We start from the raw sequence: 16,207 nt of genomic DNA, 5'->3' as shown, positions 1-16,207 counted from the left end.
TAACTTGAGAACGCTTGGGTATAGGACCAGCAAATGACCCCTATTGATTTTGAGGTCATCAGGTCAAAAGTCAAGGTCACATTGACCCGGAACCGTAGAACTTTTTTGCCAGTTAACTAGAGAATGCTTTTGTCTAAGATCACATTTGATATGAAGGTCACTTCTGACCCATAATGATTGATTTGAGGTCAGTATGTCGAACGTCCAGTGCACAGTGACAAAATAATTTCTGTTCCTTGGGCAGTTACTGAATGCACTAAGGGGGTGCGGGCGCATTTCGTGTTCCACAAGCTCTTGTTACCCTGAACTTGGGCAGTATTAGCTCAGGTGGATAGATACACACATTTCCAGTTAAGATATGTTGTGTTACCATGGCATTGCCTTTCCAAGGCTGGCTTTAAGACTGATCAATGTCGTAATTTTCATTCTATATCATCTTGTCACATTAAAAAAAAATCACAATGACTTTTCTCAGCAGTGAGATGATATTTAAAAATATTGTATGTTAATCGCTGGTAATCTTTATTAGCAGTCTAGAGGCTGTTCTATGCATTCCCCTTGGCACAGATTTTGAGGAAATTAGAAGACTGTTAATAGAAGTTTTGTGCTTATGTACTGTCACATGCATTCACCTTGGAGATTTACAAATTACATTGATTTTGAGGTAATTAAGCTCGCACTTCCCTGATGAAGGAAGTTATAGCATTAGCAGAGGTCTTAGAAAGAATCTTAATGAATTCTAGAAGCAATTACACCAGAAACTTATTGAACAGTATTGATAGAAAAAGTATTTTACATCACTTTTAGACAAGTCTGTTGTGTTCATATCACTTATTCAACACTAAGTTTGGCAAGAGAGCACATAGTCGTTAAACACTTGGCTGTGAAAATTAATCACTGGAATAGGCATTGCTCGACCATAACACATGAACCATATTTAAGAAGCACAATTCTGTTATTAAGATAACTAACCCCATCGGTCACCTTTAATACGCATTTTCCTCTTTGAGCCGACATCAACATGGAAAAAAGCTAGTTTCACCAGAAAACGCAGTGGCCCAGCTGTTGTGTGAAGGATGACAATATCCTCTATGTTTTAACAGAGGCTTTATTTTATTCATTTAGATTATTAAATTTGTTGTTCTCACTAACAAATGCAGTGAAGAAATGAAATGCTTGCAGGCAAGTTTGTCAAGTACTTCGATAAGAGTTGAATACAAGATAAAACAACAAACGTTTAACATGTCATTTGCATTTGACACAAGTGTTTTAAATCTACTTAAATTTCTTGTTACGCAAATAGAATACATGCAGTTGTTTGTGAAAATGACACACCCATACACGGATGACATTGTGACCTTATTATAAGTGTTAAGTATTCCGATCTTTTATTGTCGGATCATTTTGCTATTCAAATTAAATGGTATTCTGATCAAGGCAAAATGAAGCTACGCCCCTGTACAGTCGGTAGTGTCATTGTGAAAGTTGACACTAAAATCCTGTTGGGAGCAACTGGGATTAATAAATATCGCATCCAGTCTGAAATATATTTTGAATAAAGAAAATCAAAAAACTGCATTTCTTTTTGCATAAACTACACTGTAAATTACATTTTTCATCATCGTGCTTCGTATATACATCACATGAAACTAACAGAATAGTTGTCCCGATGCATTCAGTGATAACCATAATGTGTATCGTCTGTTATTCGTAACTTTTGTTATCGATGTAAAACACATCACTTTCATAAACGAAATAATGGCCATTTTACGTGTGATAAGTTTAAATACATGTTTTAAATAACAATCACTGTCGTCGTCGTCGTCGTCGGTGTAAACCGTTCGCAGTCACTTCCTGAACTGGAGAAGCACCACAACCATAATATGGTATTTCAGTATTCCACAATTGCCAATGTTATCATATTGCTAGCTAGTTGCCACAACTGCCGAAGTAGGGGAGACCGGGGCTAGTTGATACACGGGGCAGGTTGTTACAGCGCTTGTTTTGAAAAGATGACGTAGTTTATAAAGTCATCGATTTCTAGAATCTACAGGATTTCAATACCGCCATTTTTTCCGGAAGCCTGAAAACCAAGAGAAAGGTATTTTTGAAAATTTTACACAAAAGTCAAATGTTAGCCTCAAAAGTAATTTTCCTAATTTTTCAGAAAAAAAAATCTCATTTATTCAATAATTGAGATATATTGCTCCGAATCAGAATGAAACCTTTGCACCATATAATGAGTACAATTTCTTGAGTTCAAAAGAGTAAAATATAACATCTGAATTGTCTAGCTTGGTTTATGTCACACGAGGTAGGGATGGGGCAAGTTGGTACACACACCACGGGGCACGTTTTTACAGTGTACCAACAATATTTTGTTTCAATTTATGAGTTACTTTTGTGCAAAGCTGGTTATAATTTTGCATGTAGACAACCACTATTTGGTTTAAGCGTCATTTTACATCTAGTGAATTTCAGAATAGCCTAGATCTCGTAGGTTTAATGGGTAGGAAAGCTGAAATACTCTATATTAGTTTCAAGTATGAAAAAAATGACCTCAACATATTTATAGATCTATATCCATGTTTATAGAAATACACGTTTATAAATCTAGATCTGTCTTGTTTTTCAGATGGTGAAAGATTATATACGAAACACAAACGGGTCAACACCACACGATGTCTTTTATTGTATACTAGATAGACCTCTTTACAATTATTAATCAAATGTTTTGTTTATTTTACTAACAATGAAAAACTAATGTATGTGAATTTGCAAGATCAGAAATATTCAGTTTCTAAACAAAATTATTTAGATCTAGATTTATAAGCTGTTTGTTTCAATTACTCTTTCAGCGTTATCATAACAATGCAGATAAGTCTATGAAAAAATAAGGATGATTTCATAAACATTTAACGTTTTTTTATTCAGGTTACAGGAATCCACCCTTTAAATGAAGACACTTTTGAGGAGACATAGTTTGGCGCTTCCTATGTAACAGATCGCCCTCAGCCTTGTCAAGATGCGACCGTGAACGGCAACGACTCAACTTATGGGGGTACGGAAGCAGCTGAAAGCCAATTCAGCAGTGAAATTTCTACACAGCAAGTCGAGTCGGACTTGCAAACCATTTATGCGATTATGTTGTCATGTTGTGTGTTCTTTTTTAAAGCTACATTGTTATGATTTTACAATTAGAAAATTTCAAGGATACTATAGACTTTTGAATAAGTGAGTGTCTTTGAAACTTGAATGTAAGTTTAAATAGACAGAACATTTTAAGGATACTATTAATAATTAAAAAAAAAATGCTGTGTTTGAAACTAGTATTTAGGCTTATTGAAGTATGCAGAATGTTGTTCTTTGTTGCTGCGTTGAAAGTTTTTGAAGTTTATAAAGTTAAAAGCAAAATAAATTAGCAATTTTGTTATTTTTATGACGAAGTACAGTTTGTAACAACTTGCCCCAATCTAGGTAACAACTTGCCCCGATGGCGGGGTAAGTTGTTACATTCGACCTGGCTGATTCAACCGAACCTTTCAAGCTGTTGAATACTTCCCTTTAGGGAACCACAGCATTTACTTGATGGTCGGTAGAATGAGCTTTCTGAAAATAGTATCGAATCCGAAACCGGTGTATTAGTTTAGATCGTACACCAAAAAATCTAAGAAGTGCACCAACTAGCCCCGGTCTCCCCTAGTTCATCATATTTGTTGTAACGCCATCACAATTTAGGCCATATGGCGGATTTTCCAGCTATGACCCCAGGTGCCCATCCAGAGACTGCCTCAGACAAGGGCGTGAACTTGAGTAAAGGCCGACCTCCCGTAATCCAGACGGACGGATTCGTCACATGAAAATTTCTACACCCAAGCGAGGTTTTGCTCCCAGATGGACAAGTGATTCAAAGCTAATGGCCTTAAACGAAAGACATACCCCACCCCCTCATAAAACAAACGCCCGCGCAACGAAATGTATTATACGTGCGCGATAAATTCTTCTTTTTTTGTTAACAATCTTCTCAATTCAAACGCCTTGACGTAAGATCATCCTTCAAAGTTTTATCTATTTTAGCGATACTCGGTGTTTACCCGTATCTGCTACTGCTATAAACAACTATTGACAGTTTTATGCGTTGTCATGTTTTGAAATGTTATAAAAGTTTACGTTTACAACGAACAAGATAAAAATACATTTACACTGGACAAAACAGCTTTAAGTAGATCTACCCTGATTTTCAACAACTGCTTAGCGCAATATCAAAGTTAGAAAGACAAATGAAACTCTATACGAACAAAATATTATTATTAAACGAAGTAAAATGTTTAAGACATTTGTTTTGCAAAATTTAATACTTTATGCATGAACACAGATTTTTTTTTTGGCTGAAAAATGATCTTTTTTTGTTTCAAGTCTACTTTTCTTTAAGCAACAATAAAATCATATATTCTTCCTGGCACGTTACAACACATTTAAAGTCCTTTGTCTATCCTGGCTCCACTTTTTGGAATTATCTAGCCAATTACCTTAAAATGCATCTTCGATTAGGCATTATATAAAATGTGCAGAAAGCCATAAGTATAACTTCCTGTGATGGTGTACATTATTTACTACAACTATTGCGACTACGTGACTATTGAACCTTGTTTTCGTTCAGCGTAAATAAATGTAAACAGGAAAAGTGATCCTTTTCAAATGATTCTTCCCCTATAGGTAAAGGCTTTATTATAATTATTATCACTATTATTATTAGGAGTAAAAAAATGTTTGTTTCCGATATCCTGACCTAACCTAAATTTTTCGCCCGACCCGAAATGTTTTATGGCCTTGGAGAATATTTTTTTCCAACTTTTTAACTTTAAACATGGTCAGTGATGTTAGAAATCAACATACTGATGGTCTAAAGGCATAACCCCTTATTTGTACTCAAAAATAATTTCCGAAAAGTCTCACTAAATAAAAAAAAATAAAAAAAAAAATATTCCGACCTACCAACCCTAATTTTTTTAGCATATTACCGGAAACAAAGCACTTTTAGGCCTTATTTGTTAATGTTACTGTACGAATAGTAAAGTGTACGTTCAAAATTATGATAAATGTTCATGTACCATTGCGTTATCTTAATTTTTATCGAAAAATAAATACAAGTCAAAACATAAAAGAAACATGTTTCTTCTTCCTTTTCACGACATTGAACACTATCCGGTATGTTTCTATATATAAACGGAAAGTTTAAAGCAGTGTCTACGTGTAAATACGTCAAATGAAAAAGAACAAAACAAGAGGGCCGTAGTGACCATAAGTCGCTCATCTGATCTTGTCTGTATGTATGGCACACACTGGATCATGAATGGTAACAAATGTGTTTAATATAAATAACATGTCAAGTTCCCCCATTTGAACAAACTTGAGAGCGGATCATTGCCCGGATGGCTACAGACCAAGTTTTGTGTAATTCCGATCAATAATTTCAGAGATGAAGTTTGTTTTGTAAATCTTGGACGCGGTGCGATTGACGCAGGACCATCCATATACGCTAATCCTTCGGTTCAGGTGAGCTAAAAAAATACAGGATGAAGGTTAATAGGGAGTTTCAACAGTGATGTTTTGAGACTTAGTTTTCACTTTCATAAAGGTCTATACTGATATAAACATTAAGTGTCGTCTGCTGCGCTGAATTATGAATAAAAATGTTTTGTTTTATGGTTAAGTAATACAAGATACGGCGAATTTCGCCTTTCGTGTTGGAATACACCCACAGCCCTTCTGGAAATTATTTAGTCAGGTACCCATTGGAGAACCTCCAGCCACCACAGCTACGATAGTAATCGCAGTTGTTATTCATTAATTTAGTTCTATCTATGGTTTATATACAACAGTGAAAGCTCCTTAAAATTCTTTATTGCTTTGTAGTTATTTATCAAATAAATAGGAAACAAAATAATGAAAAATAAAGCAACATTATTACAACAAGCAGTGGTACCGTAATCTTGTCATATAACATGTAACATATCACTTTTCTGTATTAAAATGCAACAAAACAGAGTGTACCACAACTGAACGTTTTCATGCAAAACGGAGAAGTATAATTATTTCATTTTTTGTTGGGTTTAACGTCACACAATTATATAGGTCATATGGCGACTTTCCAGTGTTTGACATCGAAGAAAGACCCCAGGTGCCTTACGTGCATTAGTTCATCACAGACGGACACCTGGGTAGAACCACCGACCTTCCGTAAGCCGACTGGATGACTTCCTCCATGGAGAATTCAACATCCCGAACTAGGCTCGAACCCACATCGGTTAGGGACGAGTGATTCTTAGGCAGTGACGATAACCACTCGGCCACGGAGACCCCATACAAATTCAAAGGTTACTATTCACAATGGTTATTGAAGAGATGCCGGCCAAACAATGATTGAAAAACTGAATTTTTGGAATCAAAACTTTTAAATAGCAGACAAAAGCAAGAAATTTAGATGCCCTAACTGCACTGCCAAGTATTAAATCTTACAGTAACAAATGAATTACTAATGCAAATTACACAGATTATGAAAGTTAAATACGTGTAACTTAGATAAATCGTTGTGCAAAAAAATATAACGTCAGCTGCCGGCAATGAATTTACAAAAGTCTCATTTATAACCTGCTCGCAACAAATGATTCAGTTTATAAGTGCAGTTGCAACATTTGTAAATTTTTAATTATGTTACTTTTGTAGCAGTGTGTATGTAGCCACGGGCAATATATACTATTTTCAAACTCGTATTTAAGGAAAAATATAAGAGAACCAAGAATTTATCAAAATATATGAAATTAATATGCCTCTGTGGTTCAGAAATGTTTGTACCGCAATAAAGCAAGGGATATGGACCCAGTAGCTTTACTGTTGGAAATAAAATCGCATTTCCCATATCGCGTTAAATGGCACAGTTTCGAAGAGGCATCCGATAGCCATATTGCAATTTAAGTACAAAATATCAGCTATAAAGATCATCAACTCAGTTGTTGTTATTGCCATCTTGAGCCTCGTCCTCCGTACTTGGAGGCCCATCGCCCTCATTTTTCTCATCGACAAGAAACTTTTTGTTTAATGCTATTTTCACACAACTATCGATTAGTCTCGCGTTTGGTAAAGGAACTCTTGCTTTCTCCGCTTCTCCCCTTTCAGTTTTAAACACTATCATTTCCCGCGTTAAAGACGTGTCTTCATTCTCACCGCCGACAATGAATATATTGCCTCTATACTGAACCGCTCCATAATGTATGCGACGGAAAGATTTCACAGTCCCTACGAGGCTGCAGACCTGCCCAGTTCCAAACGGATTATATTCCACAATTTTTCCGCTGAAGAAAATAATAAATATCCGTCTGCCTGACGTCACTGCTTTTGTAAGTTTTGAAATGATAGACAAACTCGTGATTTTTGTGCATTCATTAGTTCTTGTGTCGAAGCACTGAACGACACCGGTGTCCGTTTTATCATTCTTTTCCCCGCCAAACAACAGGATTTTCTCTCCTGTAACAGCAGACGAAAACGAACTCACAGGAATCGGAAGCTGAGCGACTTCGTCCCAACCATCCTCGCTCATATCATACTTTTCAATGCTTGCCAACATTCGGTTTCCTTCGGCAAGGCGATGGTCGTAGCCTCCAATAACGTAAAGAGTGTTTGTAAGAGCAACCATAACATGTCGTCTGCGACCTTGGCACAAAGGCTTGCCGATCTTCCATTTGTTTTTGTCAGAACGATATTTCAAGAAAGTTTGTGTTCGGCTACCCCCGCCTGTGAGGAAAATGTCATTTCCGTAAGTGCAAGTTGCGAACTCGATGCCCGGGTCATATGGGAGTGACTCCAGTTTATACCATTGTTCCACCGCGAAACTATATGCTAAAACGTCATTGCAACGTTTATATGGAGGGTGCATTGACATACAACCACCCATAACGACTAGAACATCATCGAACTGACTACAACGTCTGTGGTGGGTCACCGTGGAATTCGCTTCCTGTCTGCGAGCCGGAAGTAGTTTGTATTGTATTGCGTCATCGATGTACTGCTGCGCGAGTTGGTCGTCCACTACCGGTGAAGTTGGACTACTTTTCAGCACAGCTAATCGTTCAGCAGATATATGACCTAATCTAACATTACCTAATATTTGCCCGAGTTTCAGCTTTCTTAAGCTAGGGTCGCCGCGACGTGCCCATGCAAACACGGCGTCGAGGACCACTTCTTCCGCTGGGACCTCAAGAGCATCATCTTTGATGATTTGGATTAGCTCGTAAGCATCCAAACGCATAAACGCGTCTGTTTTGTACAACTGTAGGAAATTTTTCAGAATTTTCGTTATAGCTCTTACTCGAACCTTTTCCCAGCTGTGAATTAATGAAAGTCTCCAAATGTCAATACAGTTATCCAGATCTATGTACGGTTCTAGAACAGCCTCGCATTTCTCACACAACGATTTTATTTGTAAAAGGGAAGACGCTTTCAGCAATTTTATCACATTTTCTTGTGTAACAACCTCTTTTCCAGTGTATATATACTCCATAACCAGTTCAAACGTATCTGCCTCCATTTCTTTGAATGTGATTTCCCCGCTAACACTTTCTCGCATTCCGGAGGAAAACATGGCATCGAAATATGGAGATGTCGCAAACAACACTGCTTTATGGCAGTTGAAAACTCTGTTCTCCACTGTTATCTTGATGTCCGAATGAGCACCAGTAATCCATAGTTTCTCCAACCCTTCTGAAAGATGGTTTAGGCGAGGAGTCAACGCTCCAGCCGACGACGTCATACTCTCGGCATCACATTCTGCCTCCTCGTCCTCCTCCAGGTCGTCTGAATCTGCAAAATATAGGTACAATTTCTGTTAGCCAGCACAGTGCATTGTCGAATTAGCTCATGAATTATGTATCAACAGAAAATGGTTTCAATTCCATATCTCCCTGGGAAAAAAGTAATCCAATTTCGATAGCAGACTTCTCAGTTGGAAAGTCTTCTAGCATCAATATTGTTAGAATGTGTAAACTTTCGTTTCCCTGCTCTTATTTACATAGAACGAGGCTGATAACGATATGTTGTTATCGATCATGATGTTGTATTACATGTATTATCTACACTACTACTGTATGGTTCATTTATTTTGTATTTTCTCACATATTATATTTTGTTGATATAAGTTACGAGATCTGCAGACGTGACGAGATGTATTCATTTTTGGTGATAATGTTTTAAAATGTTCATGAAAAGTCTCATTCTAATAAATATCTTCAGATCAAAGCCCTCGGATTCTCAGGAGAGAGTACCGTAGATTAGGTATGTTTCGAGTCGCTTTTAATTTGAGATAAAAATTAGATGTCTCCATGACACATGTGCCCCCACTTCCTGTCACTATACATGATTCAATGACACTAGGTGAAATATTTTAAGATATATGCGACACAAACTTTTAAGAACTTTACTTTTTCACCCAGTAAAGGGCCATAACTCTGTTCTGACTGAGTGAAATCCCGAACAAGATACCAAATGCACAACTTGACATCCTATTTAACAAAACCCTAATAATTTATGACTCTTACATCAAATATTTTTTAAATACATGCGATACAAACGTGTATGCCACTTATGCATATTTTGATTTAATCAAAAGCCATTACTCTGGTCGGACTGACAAACATCCCCAAGAAAACCCTATGTGCACATCTTTGCATGCGGAATAATATTTCTACAATGTTTCATAACCCTATGTCAAATAGCCCTATGTCAAGATACTAGCGACTTTTATGTCCTTTCCTGCATATTTTTGACTAACTCAAGGGCCATAACTCTGGTCTGGCGACACCAAATCTCTCATAAAAGCCTAGGTGCACAACTTCACATACTGAATAATACTCCATTTTTGTCGGGTTAAACATAATGCGACGCAATCTTTTAGGCCCCTTTATGCATATGTTTGCCTAAATTAAGGGTCATATAACTGGTCTGACTGTGTGAAATCCAAATACCAGGTGCACAACCAGGTGCACAACTTCACATGCTGAATAACAATCATGTAAAGTTTGACGACTCTGGGTCAAATACTTCTTGAGATATGCACGACACAAATTCGAACGGACGGACGGACAACGGCAACTGTTAAGTGCCCCCACCCCAACCCCTACAGGTTACGATACTTCCGCATTTTTTTGTTTATTTTCGCCTTTCACTTCCCGCGAATGCTAGCGAAAATAAAACCAGCACGAAGAGTGCTTTTCCATAACGTCATTGTCCTGTTATTAATTCTTACAATATTAATGTTGAACAATAGGTACATTGTACATTTACACTTGATAAACGTTCACAGACATGCTTAGGGCATTTCCCTGTGTTTGACCCAATTAATTTAACTAACTTACATTAAAGTTATATACATTTTTTACCATTAAACTAGGTCGTTCTGTATCAAGTTGTTATCAAATATACGAAACAAACCATAATTATATGCATTTGTATACTTCACAATTTAAAGGTGGTCAATCACATTTAAACAACATTTAATGACATTTTTTACTTTTTGTATATTCTGGTAGAGAATTATTTAAAGAACAAAAAGACCGATTACATAGAGTTAGATTCCTATCTGAAATGTATATTTTATTATTTCTATAAAATTTTGTAATTACTCCCCTTTAATATGAAAGTATATAAAAAGCTGGGTATTTCTTTTTATTTCGATACAATGTCTAGTTTTACATTTGCATTTGATAGACATATCAACTATTGAACAATCTGAACCAAAATGCAAGTTTTAAAGCTGTGTGTAGCTTCTGAATTCATTTATTTCCAATCTATCTTGGTTGCGCAACCAAGATAGGCAAAGGGAGGAAATAATAATTTTTCAAACTTGCGTTTCTAATGAATTCCATCTAAATACATAATTTTTAATGCATATATTTTACAAATATATTACAATATGTCTAATATTTATACATTTCCTTAGGCAAAGTATGTTTATCAAATTTATACTTATGATAAAATAACTCTATCTTGGTTGGGCAACCAGAATAGGAAAATGAAATTTTAAAAATACCTCCAGTGAAAATCTAATTTGTATTAAGTGTTAAGTGAACATAAATGAGTGTAAATGATCAGATGCTAAAGTTTCGAACAAATCCGTTACATGGCCAAAATCTGATTATCCACCTTTAAAGTCCAATTAACATAAGTAAATACTTTAAATATTTCATATTAACCTGTTTTCTGAATCTGAACATCAACTTCCATTGTGGATAATTTAGCATATAAAAAAGTCACTTTCTTTTGTGTAGAAAATCCACATAAAACACGACTTAAAATAAAGTTTTATTCCTTCTGAACACTAAAAACACACCATATGAGGATTTTATAAATCTAACAAACGGAAGCGAACACTCATGCTTGTCTTAAGTGTATGCATGTGATTAAACTTGTAACATTCTGAACAACACTTCATGAAAATCACAGTGACAACATTGTTTATACAAGCGCTACTGTCGTTCAATTTCAACCAAAACATATGTTTTATCAATTTACATATGTAAAAACCATGTAACGACTCTGTTTCTTTTCTCGGTTGAAAATAAAATTGAATAAGTCGTAAAAAGAAAAAACACAATAGGGGTCAACGGCCGGAACACAATTGTGTTCCAAATGAATACGATAATCAGTCGGCCGGTCTCTTCAGACATCGATCGATATTTTGCTGATAATTAAGTCAATAAGGGGCATTAACTCTTGCAAGTAACATAAATTATCATTGACCTGTATCTGATGATCATTTACCTATGTACCGAAAATAAAGTCAATCCGTCTATACTTACAAGAGTTTTTAATTGTGCGCGGACACCGACAAGACGGGTGTTTAAAATGTAATGATTTCGTGCTCCTACCTCACTCCACCCGTAGCACCAGCTAATGTTAATCAGAATTTGTTATTTGACCAACATCGGTAGCCACTCTGAACCTTGAATATAACCAGTAACTGACTAATGAAATAATTAAAAAAAAGAATAATTTTGCTTTCTGTCGGAGCTACTTCATACATAAGGTATCTTACCTTCCGATGCTTTATCTATTTTTTTCAGCTTAAACTGTTTTAACTTCAACTTGACGAGAAACTTGTTCATTTTGATTACTGCTCTAAGCTGAGTTTGAACAATGTCAATATACAAGCTAATATTTTTGGAATCAACTTTGTGCTAGGATGAAGGTATCCGGGTTGTAAATCATTGTTCCGGGAAAAATTGATGACGAATATGCCATTTTTGTTTCAACAGGGGAAAATAATACTAGTATGCTAATAACTGTGCATGATTTTTTTTTCATCGATATAGGGTACATGATACCAGAAACCATACTGCGGTAACGAAATTAAAAGTTTTGTTTGAAATATTACACCATGTAGAGGGTAAGGACGCATGATATTTGCTTATTTTGAAGTGGGTGATTTTGTGGTAAACCGGATGGAATAAAAAATAAAATCAAGAATCTTACTGGTATTGACGCGGAAACCACACTGATTCATTCTGGCTTACCGAACCTATGAGGTGATTATTCAGTGATGCAAAATGTATACCCGTAATTTAAAACCCGTCTTAAGTATGTTTTGTACTTTGCAGCGTTTGGGGTTTTTTTATTCACTTTGACAATATCATGTGGCATTTTTTGGAAGGCATTCAAGAATGGGCCAAAGTCATTTACTTTCATTTGCTTTCATTAGTACCGATGAACATTGGCCTAGTTTTACCAAAGATCACTGTATTTGTATGATCGATCTGCTACTGGCTATACAGATAGCAGTATCGGAGATCGAAGACAGTTTGCTTTTGTAAACAACTTATTTAACTCTCTTCGGTTTTCTTCCCGTTCAGTAATATATCGTCTGCAAATATGGCATTGATACCAAATTACGATTAACAAGCGGTGTTTTGTGACTTAAGAAACAACAGTAATTTGCCTGATATCCTCAAAATGAGTAAAAAAATATGCATTTTTTCTTCGTAGTTTTAAAAAACTTTCGAGGCAGATCCAATGCCAAATATCTTTTTTTGTATATAATTTTGTTATTTTTAGTTTAAAGAGAGTTTATTTACCCAGAACACATCAGTTCAAATGTCATTGTGTTGACAATAAAATATTTGAATAGTTTGTACCCATGACTGTGTAAACATTTTTACGAGTTCCCCGCTTCACTTCACTAAAAAATGTATTGAGTGAAAATTGAAATCGAAATGTGATAGTGAAATATACCTGATTTCAGAATGAAAATTTAAAATACTAGTAAGATGGAGGATAAAGAAGAATGTTAGGGCTGAGACCAGTCTAGTGTGATTGATATTTGGATACTATCCTCCTATAACTAATTTTAGAATCGTCATAGAATATAATTATAATACTGCATTGGCAGAGAATATGATTATATTGTCCAATAGTGAATAAATATAATTTTAATGCTTATTTAACTGTTTATAAGTTTGTTATTCCGTTATGTATATATTGTGGCTTTATAAAGATTTCAACTTATATATACCGTATGTATGCATTTTCCTTAATGACTGTTTTTTGGCTAACTGATTGACATGTATGCTACATTTCTGCAGAGCCGACTTTAAGATAGAAACCTATCATATTTTTCTTCAACAAAATTAATAGTATACATTGTTGTATTTTTAATCAATTATATTTGAGCATTTTTCACCAACAGTTGTCCCAAACCCAAAACAAAACTGAAATAGCAGGTACATTCGAAATATATTACATATGTCACCAGAAAGTAAGCTGAAACGGGCATACAATAACAATGTTACTGCGCTGAGTCATACACGTTTTAAATGGTTTATCCTATTAAGAAGATATTGTAATGTATAAATAGGCCAGGTGTTGCTAGCCTTACCTGAGGCCAAGGACTGTTCACTGGATGCCTCGTCGTCAGCCATATCCAACTTCTGAACAAATCCCAAATTATAAACACTATATCCAAGCTTTAAAAAACATTTTGAAATAACTATATATTCCCTTTGCTCATACCGAAAACTGTTTAGAATGTCAGTAGTGTATATGTACACTCCATTGATTAAATATCACGTGGTAAAAACACGGTTAAGCCATATAGTATAGATTTATGCATCAAAAGGCCAGGGGCTTTTTTCCTTATCGGACAAATTATGCGGTGAGATTGTCGGGTTGATTACAAACTAGACGATTATTTTTGTATTGTTTGTAATTATGTACAATATGGGTCCAGCAGAGTGCACGCGAAAGACAATATATGCAGTTTGTCAAAGCAGTTGCGGTTTAAGACGATCGCACCTGTTCGAGCACTCCCCACAAGCCGTTCTAACTGGACACCTCGGATCAGTCACTTGCAACATTTTTTCTGTTATAATGCCACTCGCAGTGTATGTTTGTTATGTGTAGCCGTCGCCACAATGCATATTGGCGACACCTAATGAAAATTTATTGTTACAATGTCATAGTACGTAATTTTAGTGGGAGGATAGGGCAAGATATAGAACACACTTGGCTTTTTGGGGTACCCATATACATAAAACACTTCTAAGTTGGTTAATTTAGTTGGGAGAGCGGGGATTCGAACTCACGACCTCTGGTTTCGTAGTCAGAGAGTGTTATCACTGATTATTATTATGTATATAGGGTAAGTTATTGTACACTAACTGACCGCAAACCTTATCAGGGGCAAATACCATAACAGTCGAGGTATGGGTAAATATTCTCGGCGAAAATGGTTCAGCCTTCTGTCAATAACAATCTCTAACGGATAAAATTACAAACCTGAAACTTTTGACTAAACAAATGCAATGGTTCATACACGGTATATTCTTTTACAATTTAAACTTTGACACTTACGAAATAAAATGATACATCTCGTACGGAAAACTGTCGTAGCTCATACGAAATATAAAAAAAAGTTAGGACAGTTTTCCGCTTAGTCCTCGTACATAGAACGAATTGAAAGCGACGTCAGTTGTATTCTCTCCTTTGTGTCAAAATTTGTATGAACACAAAAAAATCGGGAAGTTTTGTTAATTCATTTCTTTCAAAAACTAACAGGGTAAGTTAACGCGAATTTTCCAGTTTCGGAAAGTTGGCCAACGCGGACAAAAAACCAACTTAATGTAACATATCTGTTAACAGTTTTAATATGTGTTTGTCATTCTGACCCCCACTCTTTGAGAGTACACTTTCTTAATAACTTTAAATAAACATTTGTATTTGTTAAATACAACCACACCCAACTAAAAGTACTTCTTTGTATTTTTTTTTCGACTATAGTCTTCAGTCATTCTTGAAAATATGCTTTAAATAGATTTAAACATATGTTATAAACTAAAATGAATGATTTAGGCCTACTCATGGTTATTCAAACAAGTGTTACACATGTCTAATCTTTTACTTTTTTTATGTATAAATTGGTGACATGATTTTTCTTTTCTTTTCTTTTTTGGTGTTTGTTCCCTTAGCTCAATTGGGAAAGCGCTTATATACGGATCGCTGGTGGGATTGCGAGTTCGAATGTTTGGAAGTTGGCAGTTACTTGCGGAGAACAGGCTTGTACTGGTACAGAATCCAGGAACACTGGTTAGATTAACTGCCCGCCGTTACATGACTGAAATACTGTTGAAAAACGGCTTTAAACCTAAAACAAACAAACAAACAATGTTGTTTTTTTTTCAATTTCCCGGTCAACTATGATCTACCCTAGATGAGTATGACGGAAATTAAATCTGGATTTATTTAAGGAGGAACAATGGATAGGGAAGAGAAGTCAGATTTTATTGATGTACACCGGAGAAACGTTGACAACGAAAGATTACTCAGGCCCGACTCGAATGAACTAGATTTGTTCATAGGATACTGGTATCTCCAACCCCACTTCCGTGTTACAATACATTAAAGTGAATGTACTTTCATATTACCTTAGTTTAGGGGTGTGGGTCGGGGTCATCCAGTGTGTCATCAAGGAACACAAGCTTAAAGAAACTGAAAGAATGAATAAAATAAATATTGTGGGGGGGGGGGGGGGGGGGGGTCTGGGAAAGGGGGGATGCAGTAAATCCCAGGTGCACAGGTTTACAAGCTGAACAACACTTTTGTGCCTTTTATGTATATTTTTGACTATGTCAAGGGCTATAACTCTGATATTACAGAGCGAAATCCC

General features: G+C 35.8%; 1 protein-coding gene across 2 annotated transcripts; it reads right to left on the bottom strand.

The window, feature by feature from the left end:
- Window positions 1-5,888: 5,888 nt before the first annotated feature.
- On the bottom strand, window positions 5,889-14,082 carry LOC123564999 (kelch-like protein 24). 2 transcript variants are annotated; one of them, XM_045358978.2, is made up of 2 exons: window positions 13,922-14,082; window positions 5,889-8,856 (listed from the first exon to the last, which is right to left on the bottom strand). In XM_045358978.2, the coding sequence occupies exons 1-2, from the start codon at window positions 13,962-13,964 to the stop codon at window positions 7,007-7,009; spliced, it is 1,893 nt and encodes a 630-aa protein (XP_045214913.1). In that variant the 5' UTR covers window positions 13,965-14,082; the 3' UTR covers window positions 5,889-7,006. The 2 variants fall into 2 exon arrangements, with proteins under 2 accessions (XP_045214913.1, XP_045214914.1); XM_045358979.2 differs by lacking the exon at window positions 13,922-14,082 and adding an exon at window positions 11,244-11,421.
- Window positions 14,083-16,207: the final 2,125 nt, after the last annotated feature.

This window comes from Mercenaria mercenaria, chromosome 2 (genome assembly GCF_021730395.1).
Source record: "Mercenaria mercenaria strain notata chromosome 2, MADL_Memer_1, whole genome shotgun sequence".
Classification (NCBI taxonomy): Eukaryota; Metazoa; Mollusca; class Bivalvia; order Venerida; family Veneridae; genus Mercenaria; species Mercenaria mercenaria.
Note: the sequence above shows the minus strand (reverse complement) of the source record. Positions and strands in the feature narration are given on the sequence as shown.